Source organism: Melanaphis sacchari, unplaced genomic scaffold (assembly GCF_002803265.2).
Source record: "Melanaphis sacchari strain LSU unplaced genomic scaffold, SCAv2.0 Contig45_pilon_pilon, whole genome shotgun sequence".
NCBI classification, from domain to species: domain Eukaryota; kingdom Metazoa; phylum Arthropoda; class Insecta; order Hemiptera; family Aphididae; genus Melanaphis; species Melanaphis sacchari.
Window position 1 is genome coordinate 1759152 of NW_020271303.1, and position 21018 is coordinate 1780169.

At 24.2% G+C, this 21018-nt stretch overlaps 4 protein-coding genes across 5 annotated transcripts; 2 read left to right on the plus strand and 2 right to left on the minus strand.

Moving 5' to 3' along the window:
* Positions 1-435: 435 nt before the first annotated feature.
* Positions 436-20678, minus strand: LOC112598143 (rac GTPase-activating protein 1-like). The gene is made up of 12 exons (XM_025344510.1): positions 20428-20678; positions 3297-3404; positions 2840-3042; positions 2642-2771; positions 2416-2582; positions 2206-2350; positions 1957-2122; positions 1758-1878; positions 1083-1477; positions 887-1013; positions 644-807; positions 436-573 (listed from the first exon to the last, which is right to left on the minus strand). Exons 2-12 carry the CDS (start codon positions 3376-3378, stop codon positions 495-497), a joined length of 1779 nt encoding a protein of 592 aa, XP_025200295.1. The 5' UTR covers positions 3379-3404; positions 20428-20678; the 3' UTR covers positions 436-494.
* Positions 5963-7740, minus strand: LOC112598145. Its single transcript, XM_025344514.1, has one exon. The coding sequence runs from the start codon at positions 7422-7424 to the stop codon at positions 6006-6008; it is 1419 nt and encodes a 472-aa protein (XP_025200299.1). The 5' UTR covers positions 7425-7740; the 3' UTR covers positions 5963-6005.
* LOC112598142 lies at positions 8720-18448 on the plus strand. 2 transcript variants are annotated; one of them, XM_025344509.1, is made up of 6 exons: positions 8720-8879; positions 9169-9268; positions 15455-15549; positions 16064-16333; positions 16420-16620; positions 16680-18250. In XM_025344509.1, coding segments are annotated over exons 2-6 (2139 nt in total). In that variant the 5' UTR covers positions 8720-8879; positions 9169-9266. The 2 variants fall into 2 exon arrangements, with proteins under 2 accessions (XP_025200294.1, XP_025200293.1); XM_025344508.1 differs by lacking the exons at positions 8720-8879; positions 9169-9268 and adding an exon at positions 13551-13672 and having other exon boundaries at positions 16680-18448.
* Positions 12415-13419, plus strand: LOC112598146 (ATP synthase subunit s, mitochondrial-like). Its single transcript, XM_025344515.1, has 4 exons — positions 12415-12596; positions 12675-12895; positions 12970-13132; positions 13192-13419. The coding sequence occupies exons 1-4, from the start codon at positions 12502-12504 to the stop codon at positions 13304-13306; spliced, it is 594 nt and encodes a 197-aa protein (XP_025200300.1). The 5' UTR covers positions 12415-12501; the 3' UTR covers positions 13307-13419.
* Positions 20679-21018: the final 340 nt, after the last annotated feature.

Here is a 21018-nt window from a genome sequence, read left to right on the forward strand (position 1 = left end):
TAAAAATAACTAAAAATTAAAGTTAATTTAAACATACGTATATATTGTTTATTACTTATTGTAAACTTAATATATAATATTTTGTTGGGGTTTTTTATATAAATTATAAGCAATAAAATATATTTTGTTCGTAGGTACATAAATTAAAATTAAAGTAAAAAAGAAAATCACAGATTACAAAAAAATTAAAAACAATGATGATTGAAAATTATAAAACAGTAATGTAAAAATGTGTTCGTTAGTACATTTTGAATAAAAATCCTAAAAAAAATAAAAAAAAAAAAAAAAAAAAAAAAAAAAACACCTGATAAACATTCATCAGCATTATTAGTTTTGTTTGAAAAATCACATTATAATTATTGATTTGTTAATGTAATTAAAAAAAATGATAAATACATAAGTATTGTGATAACTTAATCTAATGTTTGTATTATACTTAAATTAGATTCAACAGAAGATGAAAATCAAAACAATTTTCAAAGATCACTGAAGAATTATTTTTTTTTTGATTCAAGTTGTTTAATCCTAGCAGCCTTGACTGATCGTGGAGATTCTAAATACCGTCTTTTTGTGCTATAATTATAAATTATATTTTTTTAATAAAATAAAATTTTATTTTGAACAATTTAAATAAATATCTCACCTGGAACCAAAAATTCTATTGTTTTTTGTAATTGGAGTATGAGTGGGTTGTAATGGACGGGAAGAAGTGCGTTTTACAGGTGTATTTTGTGCACGCAAAGGTACTAAATTGTTTAAGAAATTTGACCAATAGTCAGGTGACAGTTTCAGCATTTCTTCGACAACCTATAGATATAAAATATATTTATATTTATTAAAGTAATGAGTATTATAAAATATTATACATTCAGTGTTCTATTCTTACCTTATTACTCAATTCACAATCAAAATATAGGTTTTCAGAAACTTCACTTGAATAACCAACAATTGTTGGACCAAATACTCGAGCTAAATTTCCGACAGGCATTTTACAATCAGGTGTTGCAGCAACTCTAAATAATTTAGATTAAATAAAGTGTATACATAAAAATTATACTTGAATTTAACACAAAATGTCATACTTTTGTAAATGCAACATTATGTAAGCAAGCGTGTTACGATTAGGCGGTGGTAATAATGATATGGCTTGGTATAATCTGTGTTCAGTTTCATCTTTTGAATTTCTGACAGCATCCGTAAAAGTTTTCCAATCGTAGTGGGGAATTAATGGATCATCAAGAGTCCTCAAGAAATCTTTTAAGCAACCACACACGACGTGTATATCAACATCAGACAAATTAGGTACTCCTTTACGGAATTTTTCTTTTAGTGCTTTCACGTCTTTCTCAGAGCCAGGTATTCTGTACAGTCCAACAGTATCAAATCCTCTTTGTTCAATTTCGTTCACACAGTGGATGACCAATGCAGGTATCATTGGGCGGCCATTAACCATTGGTGAATAATCAGCTATTCGTCCCTATTATTAGTATTCACATAAATAAAATATTTAAAAATATATTACATAGCGTGATTATGAGCTAATATTGGTATACAAAATACTAAAATATGTAACACGTATTGTTATAGTTTTAGTATATTCATGTCACCACTGATTTAAATATTTAAAATAAATTTTTTCAAGAGTTAACATGAATTAAATTCTTATCAAACAAATATTTTTAACAATGTTTAATTGTTACACACTGAATTAAAGATAATTAATAATAACTATACAATTATGTTTTATTATAACTTACGCCATTTTTGCTTGGTGTACTCTTTACAGGAATGCATGGTAAAGGAATTTTATCTTTGTGTTCCAAATGCGCTGTTGCTTTGCAATCTAAGCATTTCACCACAACACGATTGAATTTAACTCTATAACATATTTTCCTCTTTTTAGTAAACAGAATTGAGAATATTTTTTAGATAAATTAATAATAAAATACAAATTACTTTTTTCCACACGGACCACATATTTCTGGAATGATTACACTTTTTTGAGTAAAATTATGAGCTCTATTGTTTAATTTATTAAGTGCTGAACTTGAATGTATTGTGTTGGGTATATTTTGATTATTTTCATTACCGTATGGATCAGAATCAAATGAATCTAAAGAGTCTAAAGTAATTAAATTTAATATTAATTAATAATTTTTATTTTTAATGAATGTAACTGTTTGTTAATTGTTATAGATATCTTACCAGATATAGGTGGTGCACTGGGTATTGGAAAAAGGTTAGATGGTTTGGTTTCAATTATAGATTTTGCACTGATGTTCCTTGTGAATGGTTGCATTGTAACAGTAGTAGTTGCAACAATTTGAGTTGAAGCTGTCGTAGTAGTAGTCTATAAACCAAATATATTACTTGTAAATATTTAATTTAGTAAATTAAATAGCAAATAAATTTTACCTCAATTTCCTTTCTCATTTCATTGGGGTTTGGAGGACCTGATGTTCGTTTTCTTTTTACAGTACCAAATACTTCAGGCTCCCAGCGATCCACAGCGTCTTCAAAATTCTTATCGGAATCCAAACTATCTTCTACTCTTGAGTAACTGATATCCGACAATACAGACTCTAGAATATACAATTTAACATGAAGTAATTGTAAATTATGATTATTAATATTATTTTACCAGTTGTATCTTGACGTGGTATTTGATCAAACCTTTCTGCTTCACATTGAAATACCGGGGAGCTAGATCGATTTATGTTGGAATTATTAGCGCTATTAAATAGCCTATAGAAATTATCAAGTTTCTGGGCCTAATTAAAGTTTTTATAAAAATAAACATTACATTATTCAAAAAAGGCAATTAACCATAATATTTTACCATATTATCTCGTTCAACTTCAGCATGCCTTTTTTCTTTATTAGCTTCATCTAATAATCGATTGGAACTTTTAAGATTATGCATTAGACGTTCACATTCAATACGCATTTCTTGAAGTTTTTTCTTCATTATTTCTTTGTCATTTCCATGGTCTTTAAATTGTACACTGAGTACTTCCAATGATATAATTTTGGCTTTATAGTCTATGAAAATGTTGATACATTAAAATAATTATATTTATATACACATACTGGGTGATAGACAAATTTATATTGAAAACAAATCTTTAGTGAAATAAATACTTCCAAGTCCTAGTGGTATTTTTATCTCAATGATTAAAATTAATATGTAAGACAGTATGCGATCACTTTTCACTTATAGTTTAGTTAGATATATTTTTAAATTTGTACAAGAAAAATTGTTAAAATGTAAATACACGTTTGTATAAATTATGTACCTCTTTCCACTGTTGTGTCCAATAAAGCCAACACGTGTCTGAAATGTTCATCGTATTTCATGGCTAATGATAATCGATCCATTGTTTTTGAATGAAAAAGAACAGTTTCTGAAAATAAAATTTTTTATAAGTATAAAAAGTATTATTTTAAGTAGCTGTTGAACATTTTTCAAATAGATGTATTAGTTATGACCGATGATACTAAATCAAGTGCCTATCATTATAAGCTGGGAATTATTTTACCGAGTTATCGCAAAATATAAATGATACAAAAATATGGATTACGATAAGTAAGTGGGTAAAAACTAATAATAGAGTATAGGTCTCACGAGATATTTTATTTGTATTAGGTTTTCAGACATTGATAATAAAATATTTAATCCGTTATTGTTTTAAGTGCATAATAATATAAAATACATTACACAGGGCTTGGATAAGAAAAAAAAGTAGTTCCAAGATGCAAGAATGTCTACTATTTTAAATAAAATTTATTTAAACAGAATTAAAAATAAATAATAACTGTAACTGTAAATCTTAAGAAGACGTCATACCCACATGTGTTGTCTCCATCTTACAACACGTACGACATAGACAAAATGTGTTTACGTAGTTTGAGTAGAACTCGCTCAATTTTGATTCTAGAGTAAATATACCTATTATAAAATTAAAAGATGACAATATTTGGGAAGGTGAGGCGCTAAGTTTTTTTTTTATTATTCCCAATATAACGTTCATTATAAACCTTTAGAATCAGCAAAAATTTCAAAATTTTTAAATAACCTTTAACTTTTCAAAATTTAAATTTTTTAAAAAAATTTCAGCGTTTTGCCCTCCAAAATATTTTCATCTTTTAATTTTATAATAGGTATATTTACTCTAGAATCAAAATTGAGCGAGTTTTACTCAAACTGCGTAAACACATTTTGTCTACGTCGTACGTGTGTAAGACGGAGACAACACAAATGGGTATGACATTTTCTTAAGTCTTTTTGAATATCATTACATATATGGGTTTATTTAATTTTACATAACATTGATAATAATTGAAAAAAATAAAAATAAGTTTAAAAAATTTATTTTATTATTTTATAAAATAGTATTTTAAAGAAAATAATACGGTTGAATGCAGCGACGTATTAAGAAACTTAGTAGCAATAGGGCCACACAGGTTCGCACACAAATTTTTTTTCTCGGTGGTGGCGGAGGGTAAGTTTGTATATTTTCATATTTATATAATAAGTAATTTACAAACATTAACCACTTTTACTTTATTAAATCATACATTTTAACTTTCCTGAAATTAGGGAGGATGAGTCCCTAAACCCTGCCTATAGGAAAGGTAGGAACTTCTTTAACGTAGATTAAAGTATTATCAACTTAATTATAGTTTGAAATAATTAAAAATATGTTTTAATGTAATTATATGAAGTCCCTGTAGTCTTGATTTAAATACGTATACTTGTTATATTCACACTTTAAAAATCCTGAACAATAAAATCATAACTTGTTCTAAATTGTATAAAATTACACAATAACCGTTATTATACAACATAAAAATTGAATGACCTAATAGCAAAATGATTTATTTCATTGTTATTATTTATTTTAGAATATTTAAACCAGTTATTTAGAAAAATAATATAGGTACTTTGCACTAACTTAAAATATTGAAAGTAAATATTTGATAGACAAAGCATATGATATTTATAGTTTTTAATAACTTTATAATACTTCACACACATAAATTCGACATACATAGAACTGTAGCAATAGTTCGGAAGTATGTGGAACGTAGTTTTGATTTGTTAGGTAGATACGCGTAGTGATAGGCAGAAATAATAAACTTATTTGTAACGTCATTCTAAGCATTACAATTTTTTTTTTACGAGAATGGTATTTCAATAGTTTTCAATTATAAGTTTTGATTGTTGCTCAATTTAGAACGCAATACGTGCATACTAGAAACGCACTAAGATTTAATAATTCTACCTTAATAAACAACTCTTAAAGTGTTTAAATATATTTTTCTTTGCCGTTAAAACCATGAACAATAAGTTATTAAAATAACAATATTTAGATTATGGGTGCGACTCGTTTGCGCACATTTACCTTTTTTACAACATGTTTGCGCACAAAATCACAACTCGTTTGCGCACACATATTTTAGGTTTAAATAATAAAGGTACAACTCGTTTGCGCACATTTACCTTATTTTGCTTAATTATAATTAATTAATAGACTGTATAAAATAATAATATATATATACATATTGTATATAAAAAAAATTAATTTATAAATTAAGATTTAATTATTTTGAATTTCTAAGTATTTATTATATTATTTAACATCGATCGACCAGATATCGGCGAGAATAAGATATATATACAATAATATAATACAGATAAAAGTAATAATAACGTCAATGATTATACGCGTAAACAATATTGTCAATTATTAATTTAAAATTTATATATTGAATTAAATAAAAAAGTACAAAAATAAAAGTTACTTTACGTTATTAATTTACACAATAAAAATAAAATTACATGAATATTTAATTTTTTTTTGTTTTATAATTATAGCACATATGTAAGTACCTTCAGATATATCTATTATAAATATGATTTTAATATTACAAAAATTAAAATATATTAAAAAACATGCATTGTAGGTTTAATAAGTAATAATAGTAGTCTATTAGTTATAAAATTATACTAATTTAGAATGGTGACATTTAAGTCCGATTTTCTTCATATAAGTTAAACGATTAATAATATTATTTTTATATTCATTCCAAATGTTTTCCAATTGTATCTCCTTATTAATTGTCTCTTTTCTTTTGAAATTCATGATTTTATTGTTTATCGAATTAATTTTTAAATCAGTGTCACTTTGAATTCCAATAATGACGTCGATTACTTGATGTATGTGCGGATGAGCAGTGTAAAACTGACTATTATATTGTTTGTGATAACTCTCGGCACCATTAGTAGTCTTAGGATTATTAGTAGGTTCACAAGCCCATAATGTTGGAGGGAAATTGCTGTCCGATGTTATGTAATTTTCTAAAATATAATCGGAAAATATAGAAATATTAGACGTAGTACTTGGTGCTATTGACATAAGATCACAAAATCCATCGGAAACTTCGTCAGGGGGTAAATAACTTAATCCAAAAAAACATTTCATCCATTTTCCAACTTCTGAGTCGTTGTTTAAGTACTCGCTCGATAATAATTTATGTTGTTGAATATGCCTAAACCAATTTTGCCCTAAATGAAAGTTACAACACATGATTTTGCATTTAGGGAAAATTTGCAATACTGCATTATGCGCAGATTTTTCAAAGTCGACATGAAAATTGCTTAAATTTATTATATTACCAGTAATTTGAATACATATATTTTGTAATGTTTTCCACATACTGATGTAAGTATCAGTATGTTTGTTACTTAAAAAACAAAATGCCACAGGAACATAAAAATTGTTTGTAAATACGTGAATAGTATAAAGTTGAACAAAATATTTCGGAGCGAATGAAAATGTCCCATCCCCAAAAACGTGTTCTGCACTTTGTAGCAATTCCAAATTTTGTTTACATGTAAATATAAATATATTTTCATCATCACTAACGAAACAAAATTTATTACCTTTGTAAGTAATATTATGCTGATCATCAACTAATTGTTTTTTAGCATCTTCTAAAGATCTCGGTATGTTTGGAAAGGATTTTTTTCGTTTTTCATACATGGATCTTCGAATTAATTTCATATCGCTATATTGAAGATGTTCAGATTTTTCGTTGTTTTTCAATTCCCGGCGTATTAGTTTATTTGGTTTAATATGTAAATCCTCTTCGGCTCTACGTTTCAAATTGCTTCTTACTACTTCTCGATGAATTGTTCGGTCGTCGTACTCGTCATGGGTATGCGTGTTTGTAATTTTTAAAATTTTATATGATTCATTAACTAACCTAACTACAGCACTTACGGAACAATTTTTATTTGTACACCTAAAATTTTTATCACCAGATTTTAAAGTTCGGAATTCTCTAAATTTATAATTTTCTATGTTTAAACATTTTTTTCCTCGACGCGTTTCAAAAACATCACAAATTTCGATATCCATAGTCAATATAGTCAGTTGTTATAGTACAGCTTTCTGGCGAACGACTGTTTAAAAGTATTATGCTTTCCTAATACACGACGATTATTTTAAATCGATATATATTGATTATTGATATGCTGGTAATTTGTACTGATAATTTTTACCGATAATTCAATTACTTTAGGTAAGTCCAAATTTAAAAATATAAAATATATGTTACTCAGTGTTTATGTTGTGCGCAAACGAGTCGTCCGTTACAGGTAAACGACTGATTTCGTTGTGCGCAAACGAGTCATCGATATCTAGGTAAAAAATGTAGATTGTGCGCAAACGAGTTGCACCGTTAGATTATATATTTTTATTAATAACATTCATCATCTTGAAATCGTGTTTTATTTCTAAAATGACTAATTGATAACACAATAAATTTGATATGTAAGCTGTTTTTTTTTAAACTCTGATACGGGGAAAAAAATTTTAAATCTTGATACGCCATAATAGAACAAATAATTTACTATCTGTAATTATTTAAGTACCTAGGTATAAAGGATTGAAATTAATATATAACATTCTTGTGTAGATAAAATTATTTTACCATCACTCCATTCTTTTTGTTAAAACAATTTAATATTATAAAATATAATAATATATATTTATAGCTGACTTATTATCTAATACTTAATAATCAAGCTTACATTTTTTTAGAACAATTTTTAAGTATAACAAAAACATAAAATATTTGTTGATTTAGTTTTATTTTTATTAAGAACATAGAAAAATATGTAAAATATACAGATATTTAAATACTAATATTTATCTTGAAAATAAAAATAAGGTAAACCTATGAATAATAATAAAAAAAAATGATTTCTATTAAATTTTATAGAAATAATTAATTTTAAAAAGTAATTTTTTTAAACGATTAATTAGATCAATTTTAAATATAAATAATTAAAAACTTCAGTGTTGGTTGTCTAAATACTTTACTATTTTTTAATAATATACAGAACCAAGAAATGAAATGCGTAAAAGAGTAATACAAATGACATGCTATATTTTGCTGTTTCATACTAGGATACAAGTTTAAAGCTCGTGCAAGGCACATAGTAGCACCGAAATGATGATCGATAATATTGTTTGAATGTGTCTAAACAGAACAACCCTCGAAATGAGACAATTTCTAAGGTACACTGATAAGTTCCACTATAGTTTGTTTAGAATATTTATTTTAATAAGACAATTTTTTTGTAGTTTTTATTTTATTTTAAAAATAATAACTATTTATCATGATATAAAAATTTTCAATGGAATTGTGCTAATTTTAATCTAAAACTATCTTTATTGTTTGGCTAATTATGAATGAGCGAAAATATTGCATTTAGCAGAATGTTAAGTTTCGATTTTTACTTTTTAAATACAAGAATTTAAGAAGTTATACATAACAATATGTTCTATAAATGTCGAAGTAAATGTAAAGTAAGTACAAATTATTATATTTTAAAATTTAGTACTTATTGTAGTAATATTATTTTAAATTTGTTATCGATAACACAAATATAAGATGAGTGCTAAAATATTATTAAATTGATAAAAAATAAAATTAACTATCAAAAGATTTTTATTAGTAAATGTCAATAATGTTTTTGTTATACTAAATAAATCGTTTTTTCCCCGAGTATAAAATTGCGCATGCGTGATTTGCTTTTCAGTCTGAAGGCTCTAGATTTGAATCGATTCGTTTTTTTTTATTGTTCGACAACATTAGGTAGATAGATCCTCAGATCGTTATTCAGTAACAGGAGACCAATACAACTAATTCATATTTTAACCGAATATTGAATAAGTTAAGATCATCTATCAAACATGTGAGTAAAAATTGTTTTAATTATTATATTATACAAAAATATTGGTATTTTTATATTAAAAATATTTAGTCTTGGATTTTTTTTTTACATTAGTCAAATAATATTTTTCTACAGTACACCTAATTCAACTCTTATATTATTATAAGTATATAATTTTTTTTCACAACAAAAAAACTGAATATAGTTTAAATGTTAATTATTAAAACTTAACATTTTGTAAAATATTTTAAGTTATACATTTTTATGTAGATATACATATATTGTAACGTTATTAGTTATGTATTATAAATACTATTTATCTCTATTTTCAATAAAGATAAACAGGAACATACCGTAAAATTAACAATATAATGTACATTAATTTAAATAGTATTTTTATTTATAAACTATAAAAACATAGTTAAATTAACTTATCGTAGTAGTTAAATATTTGATTAACTAATTACAATTAATTTATTGTTGTCTAGAGTCTACATGATGTAAAAATAATAATATTAAACAAAAAAACAATACATACCGAAGTTATAACAGTGGATATTATTGAATACTTTAGTCAATGAAACTAAGTATAGTAATATGTCTATTTGTAATTTTTTTTTAAATATTATAATAAGTCATACTTATTTTAATAATGGTAATAAACTAATAAACGATTTTATTCACAAGCATAATAATGAAGGAGGTTCATAAATTTGACATTAAATATGTACACCTATCTATTGCTTAATTTTATTTAAATGTTAAACATATTTTTTTCTTACAAATAACAAAATAACGTATTTTAACAAAGAATTATCACGGTTTACCTCCCAATTCCCACTTAATAGCCATATTATTTGATAGTATAATTGTAAAAGTGTCAAATTAATATAATATTCTACTACCAACATTAATACTTAATTAAATTAATATTTTTAAATATTATTATGTAATGTTGTTATAATTTAACAATAACAATTCACGGAATGTACATTGCATACGTACACAAATACACTATCATAGTATTCATAGTATAATAAGAAATTATTAAGAGTATTATTCAATATTTCACCAAAACGATTTATATTGTAACCATACAATAATATATCCGTATTTATCTTATGCTAATTATTTTTTACAGTTTTGTTATGTTTTTATTATGTCTATATTATTGTCACATTATAATAGTTATAAATGGTTAAAGAATATAATCAATTACTAAATATGCATATTACAGAGAGCGATTTAGAGCTATGGAAATTTAAAACTAGTACATATTATTTTATTATATGTAATAAAATAAGGAAAATCAGGACAAGATATTATAAAATTGGAATAATACCTAATTGTTGGAATACTTTTATTTTGGAGCACGTAGTATTTGACTGCAAATCACTCCAAAACAATGACAAATATCTATATATATAAATAATAAAAAAAAAAAAAACAGAAATATCACGTCAGGTGTAAAACCGTACACACCGTAACTAATAGGTTAATAGCAACAGTAGAATGACCCTCTTGCATCTATACACAAAATAAATCACTGCTCTTTCGGGGCCTTGAACTTGATAGTTTTCAACAGAATTAAGCCAGTTATAATGAATCTAAACACATTTTGTGAATACAATGTTAAGTCGTAGGCACATGTTGAATACCTACTAGCTATTATCCGTAACTCTTAATCAGTAGGAATATTTCTGTAGGTATATTGTAGGAAAATGTAATACTTATTTTATAGTATTTGAACAAAATTTTAGTTCATCTTTAAATTATTATTAACATCACAAAAATATTGTCATAGTTAATATTTGTTATAATTTTTCTGATAAAAATTATATAAGTTTCTAACTTTTTTAACAAACTTTTACGTACTACTTACCTAATTAATTTGTGATTTCAATTAAAATGTTATCTATTTATTTTTACGGTAAACTTTAGTCTCTACGTGTATAAATACTTATTATAATTATTATTATGTTAACAATAAGAAAATAAATTTGTAGCGGATTTTCATTATTTATTATTAAACAAATAAATAATTATATGCCCGTAATTTTGGTTATGAAAACGATATTTTAACACTCACGTAATTATTAGTCTACATTTTTTACACTTTTAAAAACTACATAGGACTATATTATACGTGTTACGGACAATCTAAAGCTGTAGATACCTAAATGGTTATATAGTTTAAAATTTGAAACATATATTATGAGAAAAAAAAAGTAACGGAAAAATAATACTATACATTTAGAAGGAACGATTTTTTTTTTTTTTTTTGAGATACAAAGCGTTCAAATTTATATTATTACTATCTAATGAGTCATGACTGTTAAACTAAAAACTATAATTCTGTCCCAATTTTAAAGAACGTGAACTCAATAAATCACAATATTATGTATTACAGATGATTTTTTATTATATAAATAACTGAAATAATTGTATATCTTGAACGGAGTTATGAATGTATTGATGTTACAATGATGTGTTTTGTTTTTGATTTGAGTGATAGCACTCACCCTTTTTATAACGGAAAATGCTTCAATCTACAACTTTCACAAGTTGTTTTTGGTAAAAATCAGATAAAATAGATAATTCATTTTTAAAATAATCAGAAAAACTAATTTTGAAATTTTTACCAATTCCGTATTATTAACAGAAAAATAAGCAACTATTCTAATACTGAATAGCAATTAAAATAATAAAGTATCATTATAAGAACGTAGAAATATTTATTTTTCAGAATCGTTTATCGTATACAATGATTTATTATTGAATTCAAAATAAACACATCCATTACTACAGTAGACCATGTAACGAAATACTATAGATATCAACAACTATACAGGACTGCGGATTCTTGTTTTATTTTTTACTTTGACTTTGATTCACGAAAAATATTTATTAAAATTATAAAAAGCCTCAAAATCCCAAAATATGCATAAATGTGCATTGATTGAAATTGTTAGTTATTTCCTTAATATACAGTAATTTCATGAAAATATCATTTTTTTATATCATAACTACTTAGTATTCATTTTAAATTTGTTGGAATATCCATTGGTCACACTGATGTTTATCTGTATAATGTTATAGAATATTATCTATGGTGTATTTTATATTATTATATATAATAATCAAATAATCAAATGCATAAACTCAACAGTCAACATACTTCATGATTTCAAGTTTGTTTATGACTTTTAAATATCTTAGAATAACCATTTTATTGTGCGATTCAGTTATAGACGATGTTAAAAACTTTAAAATCTCATTTTTTTAAAAAAAATACTATTGGAATGAATAAACTTTGCTTATGGCAATGGGTTGATGATACATTTAACCGGCAAGTGCCTTTATTTTAAATAAAACGACAAGGAAAAAGCATTTTAGTTATATTATAATTATCATTTTGTAAAAAAAGTTTGGATGAAGATCGTATCAAGGAAATTGGCCCTAACTTGGCATGTGCTGAGTGGCTTATGAAAAATGGTGCACAAGTCAGATGGAAAGGTTGTAAAGAATTTGTCAGCCATTACAATTGCTTACCTAATATAACATCGTGTAACCTCGGACAATTTCTAATTGAACAAGTTTATGCTGGAAAAGAAGCCTCAATTTCACATATAGGATTTAGTTATTTTGGTAGGTTTCTCAGTAACAATACAAAATCTAATTTTGGCTGTTATATTAATGACGTTTAAATGTTAATTTTATAGAAAACTGTAAAAATATTTCTAAAGTTGAATTAGTTGGATGCCACACAATTGATAATGAAGCATTAAATAAACTTAATATCTTAAAAGATTGTTTGACAAATTTGAAAATTAATGGATGTATAAATGTTTCTGACCAAGGAATAATGTCATTGGAACAACTTCAGTAAAAATAAATAAATTTATTTTTTAAAATATATATTACTTAATAACTTAAATTTTCAGGGCATTAAAATATTTGGAATTAAAAAATTTACAGTTTTTAATTGAACCAGAAGCAGTAATTGATCATCTAAAAACAAAACTGCCAGAATGTAATATACAATATTATGATGAATGATGATAAAAAGATAAAATATTATAAATACTATTATAATATAGGTAGCAGATACAAAGAAACTATTTAGTATTTTCACTTAATTATCATGTATGACTAATTTTTACTGTAAAATATATTCAGATTAGTAATAATAACAAATATCTGTTAAAAAATTATGAAAAATAAAATAAAAATTTGAAAAATATTTTAAAATGTATTTATTTTATTGCTTAAACTAAGTTACAATCAGACATGTATACTGCATAAATCTAATTTGTTGATGTACAATTTTAATTTTGAATTAAAAACACACTTTGTTTAATGTATAGCAATAATCAAAATGACTGGTGATCAAGTGATAAAAAAAAAAAAACAAGAAACTGATGAGTAGGTATCAATTAATATTGTTTAAGAGGACGCTGCACAGATATTTGATGTCTCTGTCTTACAAATGTGTACGTAACATGACAAATTTACGTTCAGTAGATTAGGTTTAAGTTTGTTAATTTAAAAATTAGAGTGAATTTTCCTATTATGAAACTTGATGGTAATAATATTTTTTTGTGTTTGAATGTTGGTTTTTACGATAATTCAATTTTTTAAGTGAGTTATGAGTATTTTTAATTTACTATATTTTACATACATAAAATTCACTAAAAATTGAATTACTGTAAAAATACTCATATAAAAACACAAAAAATGTTCTTACCATCAAGTTCCATTATAGATTGATTCACTCTAATTTTTAAACTAATGAAGCTAAACCTAATTTGCTGAATGTAAATTGTCTATGTTACTATATCTGACTTGTAAGACAGAGACAACAAATTTCTGTGTAGCGTTACATATTGTTATAATGTTATTTGTTATTGATACAGCTATATCGATATTTCAATAAGAACCAATACATATAAATTTTTTTTTTGTATATATACTTCATTCATGTTTAAAAGCAACTAGGATAGCCAACTTTTACACATGGGTGTGATATTGCTCTGTTTTTGAGAGTATGAATGAGTAATGGTCAATTAAGTAAGGAAAACAGTTATATGTAACTTGTACACTGCAGACAAATACTAGGTTGTTTTTAAACGTAAATGGAGAATAGGAATTTAAAAAAATGTATTTATAATAATAATAATAATATATTATAATTATTAAATATTACAGAAAAATCCAAATTGTCTATTTAATTTAATTAGCCAAACACTATTACCTATTAATATTTAAAATTAAAAAGTAAATAGGTACTTTATTTTATGAATTGATGGATTATGTATAATTTATATTTTATACACAGTAAAATTATTATAATGAGTTGAATTGGGTTTTTGAGATAATAAGTGTTATTATCTTAAAATATTGAAATGTTAGAAAATAGACTAGGTATTTTTTTCATAAACAATTTAATAAAACCAATTAACATTATTTTAATTTGAGTTAATATCGTTAAAAAGTTATTACTTATTAGATCTTTATTATGTATACTAATGAACTAGGATTTATTTAATCTTAATAACATTTTAATATTTTAACAGGGTGTTTCATGGTGAACTGACAATTGTAAAATTTTTGTTTTATTGAACATTTTCAACTTTTTTATTTTTAAATTATCAATTGTTATCTGCGCTACATTAATTTTTTGATTTTTTTTTAAATTCTGAAATAAAATCAAAAAATTAAAAAATTTTTAATTTGATATTTAAAAAATAAAAATTGCCATGTTGTTGATCTCATTTTTAAAACGTGTTCACAAAAAAAAAAAAAATTAAAAATGCTCAGCCGTTTATTTTTCACAATTTTTAGAAGTTTGCATAATTTTAAATGATTTAAAATAGACCTTTTGGATAATCAATAATCACTATACACTGATAAACAAGAAATAAATTTGAATTTAGGCAAACTTTAAAATTAATTGAAAGTTTTTGACTTAACCTTTGTAAAAGTTTTTGACACAAAATTTTGTTTAAAAATCAGATTTACAAAATGGCTATCTTGATTTTTTTTAAATGTTAATAAAAAATTAAAAATGTTTAATAAAACAAAACTTATTGCAATTGTCAGGTCATTGAAAAACATTCTGTATATTGACTTCATGTATACTAATTTTTTTATACTTTCCAATAACTAAGAAATAAAACTTGATATTTTTCTTTGTTCTTTTTATAGGATCATCATGAGACATAAATTAATTAATTCAAGATGGAAATGTATAGTTATTATTTCAAGTATTTTTTTGACATTAAATACTGTGGTATTTGGAGGTAAAAGAGAGTTATAAATTTTTTAATTGTAATGATACTTATAATTATTATTTATTTTTTTTTAAATTAATCTTATTTATGTAAATGTATAATAAAAATATGGTTGTGTAGTTGTTTTAAACTTGAGCTGATATTCCTTTTCAAACTCTAATTTTAATAGTATGTCTAAATTATAATGGGTATACAATGAAAAATTGCCTAAAGAATTGTCAAATCTTCTGTATTCAACTACACAAAAATAAAAGTTATTACTAAAGTATTATATAATATTTAAATTGTTTTCTAATAGTCTTAAAAAAAATTATATATAAAAATATTATAATGAAATACACATCTTAATATACCTAGCAATTTTTATTGACTGACTGTTTTAGTGCAACTGTTTGGTAATTGTATGTTTATATTGATAATTATTATACAAGATAAATAAATGATATAATAAGAATAAAGAAAAAGAAATTTAAATACTAGTTTAATATTTTTATTTCTAATTAAAATGTAATTATCATTTCAGTTCCATTAAATATGTCATATTCAAACCAAGAAAATATTAGAAACGAACATTTTGCACATGAAAAAGAGTATAATAAAAAATTAGTAGACTCTAGTTGTATAGTCAATGGTTCAAAATATGGAGAAGGTGATTATACACCAGGTGCAGGTCCATGTGAGGAATGTATTTGCCATCCACCAAATGTTGTATGTTCAATGATGAAATGTCCAATAAATACTGGTTGCATTACAATTCAATTGCCAAATAAATGCTGTCCAAAGTACAAATGCGGTACTTAATGATTTTGTTGACACTTAATATTAAAATTAAAATTTTATAATATTAGAATAACAAAACATATTTGTTTTGTTAAATAGATTGTGAACATAAAGGTAAACAGTATAATAATGGAGAAAAAATTAATAAATTTGACGAATCTGCTTGTAGAGTGTGTTTTTGCAATGGTGGAGAAATAGTATGCACTTCTATTGTATGTTATACTAGAAGTGATTGTCAAGGATATTATTTACCAGGAGATTGTTGTCCTAAATATGATAATTGCTCATCAACTTCAATAGGTATATAGGTATGAATATACTATTTAATAAAAACATATTTAATGAGATATTTTTTTTAGAACAAAAAGAAAAAGAATCAATGACTTCTAAAAAATCATATGGTAGAAAAATTGATAACTGGTCACATACTACAGAACATAATTTTAGTGAGGATGTTATTTGGAAAAGAGATACAGCAAAAAGTCAAAATCAAGAACTGACTACAGTTCCAAACTTTTTGACAACAATACCGATAACATTTTATGACCCTGAAAAAATAATTAAGGATATAAACACATCATTGCCTTTTTTTGAAGAATTAAATGCTTCGACAGTAAACTCAGTATTAGATAAAAATATTACTTTTGATGAAACAAATATCAAAATTGATAATTTAGTAACAGTGGGTGATATCAATGAAAGTTTAAAAACTTCATTTTTAGGTTTTGAAATTGATAATTTTACAACAGATGGAGAAACCACTGATACTAATTTTATAACAAACAATAAAACTTCAGAAATTATACCTCAATTTGAAGAATTATTTGATACTACGACAGATATTGATAATTCAGTGATAATAACAGACCAAAATGGTACTGAAACTATTATAGGATTGACGGAGGAACCAGTTACTGAAGAAATTATTAATTCAGTACCTAGAACAAGTAGTACACAGATTGAAATTTTTAATCCAAATGATTTAGTGTTAGATACAGAAAAACCATTTATTGAACTTTCTACTATAACTTCTGAAATAGATATTACAACTGAGATGGATTATGAAGAGTCAAGAGAAGCAACTACACCAAGACCACCCGATAAATCAACAATTGGTACACCTCAAAAAATAGTTATAGACACACTTCAAAAAACTATTGAGGATGAAATAAACATAGAAAATACATTTACAGATTTAGAAGATACCACAGATATGTTTGGACCAAACTTTGGTGATAAAACACAAACACATCAAATTTATTTTGATTCAAATTCAGATAGTACACAAATAAAAAAAAATACTTATACAACCACATTTTTACCAACCATAAAAAATATGAAAGAAATAACCACTGAATATCTTCAAAATGAACTATTCAATCAATCATTAATAAATTCAAATATTGAAAATATGAAAAATAATATTTCAGAAAACATAAAATATGATCCAGAAAATATATCTATTAATACAAATAAATCAACTGAAACGTACAATAATACTAGTTTTCTGAAATTAGAAACAAAAAATACTACTTCATGTGTAAATAGTAGTTGTACTAATTCTTCAAAACTAAATGATGAACTATTTCACTCTCAATTAGAGCCAACTTCAACTACTCCTTTTATTATTGAAAAAAAATTATTACCAATCCAAGACTCTCTTCGTTCAGTTATTAAAAAAATTACATATCCTAAAGAATATCCTGATGAATTTGAAACAATACAAAATGGACCATCTTTAACTATTACAAAAAAAACATACACAAGCATTCCAGACATAATTTATACGACAACAACAATGGTTACACTACCAACTTTAGAATTAATTTATAAAGCTGATAAAGAAATTGAAAAATATTTATCTGGAATTCAATCAACAACTATTAAACCAAGTAATGGTTTACGCCCACTTCGAAACGTATCATTTTAAATCCAGCTTAAGAGTAGTTTAATTTATAGAATGGTTTTATAATTACATTAAAAAAAGTTTGAAATCTATGAATACCTACTCAGTTTCTAACTGGTGATTTGAATAATATTATTTACCATTGCAAATATAAGCATCTGTGGATCTACAGCTGTTTTAATGCTATAATAAAATCATTTTAATTTTTAACTTTCTTCATTATAAATGTGTATTATGAATAATATTTATTGTTCTTAAATATATTTTAGTATGAACTAATTATTAAAAATATATCTATTATAGATGAATCGTGTAAAGATAATTTATATTGTAATTTATTCTATTATGTTAAATAGTATTTTTCCCATTTGTAACTAAACAGTAGAAAGAATATAATATAAAAGTATTCAACAAAATTGTTTTTAAATACAATATAAATTGTGTTTATAAATCATGCATATTGTACACTCAGTAATCTGAAGACTATAGAAAAATTATAAATTGTTGAAAAATTTAACAGAGCCAAAAATAACACTGACATGTACCTAACCTAACGAAGAGGAAAATATCAATAGGTGTATTATCTACAATAAAATTTTTTTTCAGTAAACATGCACCAAAGTATATGAGAATAATATGAGTAGAATATAAAGATAATTTTTATGTGAGTATTCTTAATCAAATGTTAGGTTAGGTATAATTTTATTTTTAAAACAAAATTGTGGTAGAATTCAATAAAATATCATAAAAAGTAGGTCAAAATACCTAATAATAATAAATTAAAAGTATAATACATAAATAATTAATCATATTATTCATTTTTATTTGGAATAATATTGTAAAATTAGTTAACAGGTTGTATAATATTTATGACGTAAAAAAAAAAAAATGTCAAACATATGAGTAGGTTAGTACATTAAGGATTATTTAATTTTATTGGCACACTGCATTTTTAATAAAACTTAAATAAGTCCCATACTTTAATAATATAAAGTTAAATTTCTCAATAAAATCCAATTTATTTTATATTTTATTCAGTTATACCTACATTAAGTAGATAAATAATAAATATATTAGTATTCACAATATATACTTATATTGCAGAATATTGATATAAAATGCTTTGAATGCTTAAGATATATCCACTTAAGTTTTAATAAATTTTACCAATAATAATTACCTACAATCAAAAAATAGAGTAATTTTTATTTCAAGTTTACAGTCAAACCGTACATATATTTAATGTGGATGATTTTAGCAGTATATCAATCTTTATTATTCTTAAAGAAGATATGGTAGTATGATACAATCAATTTTCATAACTTTATAACACTAAAATATTATTTTAAATAGTAGCTAGTAGGTACTTTTATAAAATAAATATAGAGAACTACAAAAATAAATTAGTTATTAATTTAATAGATAGAATTTTTTAGATATACTTATGTCCTAAATATTTAAATTTATAACCAATAGCTTTTTGGTTTCTGGGATTCTAAAGTTTATCATTTGCATTTTAATTTGAAAAATCATATTCTTAAATCAAATTCATAAATTGTATAATAGAATGTTTATTGTTGTTTTCTAATAGGACTGTAAGGAGTAAATACTCAAAAAATATACATTTACGCTTTTAAAGATTCAATATAAATTTAGTGTATTTCTTTGAACTGATTAGTTTAAGTATTTTCATTGAGTTTTAAATGCAATGATTTGATTGTTACAGATTAAATATAATAACCTTAAAATTGGTTTGAAATTACAATTCAATTTGTTTTTTTTAAATTTTAGATTAAAACTTATTTTAAAGGCATAAATAATTATGTAGCTAGGTAGTGCATGAGTTAACTTATAAATAAATATTTGACGAGTATTTAGTTAGCTATAAATCAGGTATATCTTATACTTATAATTAAAAAATTCCCATTAATTATCAATAAATTGTATGCTATAGATTTTGAATAGTTTGATCTTTAACATGAACTGAATAGGTAGTGGATTTTCATTTTAATATCCAATTAGGTATTGTTAATAGTTTAAATTCTATGAATATTTTTTTGATAAGTATTTTAAATTAAATGAGATAATATAAATAAAATATTTTCTCATAGAGTACAATACATTTAATAAAATATTATAGTGTATGTTTTTTAGATGACTGTAGCCTTAATATTCTAATAACGATTCTATGATTTACTTACTTGTTTGTTATTATAATTAGTATATCCTGAGGTTTGGAAAGTGTATAACATAGACAACGAAGTTAATTATTCATTATTGACGTTAAAACCGTAGTCAATAAAAAGAGTAAACAAAAATATAAGCAAGTTTGAAAAATTGATAAAAACAACTCACAAGGTAAATTATTAAACTTGAACAAATGTTTAACGAGTTAAGATGATATCCCTAACTAGTAACTAATAACTAAAATTTATGTATGAGATTGGTCGCACTAATACAAAATTGTAAAATTTCTAAATACTCAAAATTTAAAATACTGAAATTAATTACAACGTAAACAATGGTGAATGAATAAATCAAAATCATATACTACCCGAGATAACCGAACTGTTAGTTTTGAAAAATAACCGTCTGAACAGCTAGCGTGACCAACCTAAATATATAACGTAGTAAAGTTATCGTATGTGAAAACCAGTACCATTAGTATTCAGTACCGACTATTTTAATGATACTATACTGATGACCGAGTATAGTCAATACTGTCTGTACTGTACTATAATATAGCTGGTGTTCCGTGCACGGGTTAAGATGGTTATTACTTTATTAGAATT

What these genes read in the sequence shown, in the direction of transcription:
- LOC112598143 (XM_025344510.1), bottom strand. Translation starts at nt 3,378, where the DNA reads ATGGATCGATTATCATTAGCCATGAAATACGATGAACATTTCAGACAC. An exon ending in ATTGTGAATTGAGTAATAAG is followed by an intron (nt 808 to 886) that starts GTAAGAATAGAA and finishes TTATATCTATAG; the next exon opens with GTTGTCGAAGAAATGCTGAA. An exon ending in AATAGAATTTTTGGTTCCAG is followed by an intron (nt 574 to 643) that starts GTGAGATATTTA and finishes TTATAATTATAG; the next exon opens with CACAAAAAGACGGTATTTAG.
- LOC112598145 (XM_025344514.1), bottom strand. Translation starts at nt 7,424, where the DNA reads ATGGATATCGAAATTTGTGATGTTTTTGAAACGCGTCGAGGAAAAAAA.
- LOC112598146 (XM_025344515.1), top strand. Translation starts at nt 12,502, where the DNA reads ATGTTAAAAACTTTAAAATCTCATTTTTTTAAAAAAAATACTATTGGA. An exon ending in GTTGATGATACATTTAACCG is followed by an intron (nt 12,597 to 12,674) that starts GCAAGTGCCTTT and finishes TTGTAAAAAAAG; the next exon opens with TTTGGATGAAGATCGTATCA. An exon ending in ATGTCATTGGAACAACTTCA is followed by an intron (nt 13,133 to 13,191) that starts GTAAAAATAAAT and finishes TTAAATTTTCAG; the next exon opens with GGCATTAAAATATTTGGAAT.
- LOC112598142 (XM_025344508.1), top strand. Translation starts at nt 13,626, where the DNA reads ATGACTGGTGATCAAGTGATAAAAAAAAAAAAACAAGAAACTGATGA. An exon ending in AAAAAACAAGAAACTGATGA is followed by an intron (nt 13,673 to 15,454) that starts GTAGGTATCAAT and finishes TTCTTTTTATAG; the next exon opens with GATCATCATGAGACATAAAT. An exon ending in TTGCTCATCAACTTCAATAG is followed by an intron (nt 16,621 to 16,679) that starts GTATATAGGTAT and finishes TATTTTTTTTAG; the next exon opens with AACAAAAAGAAAAAGAATCA.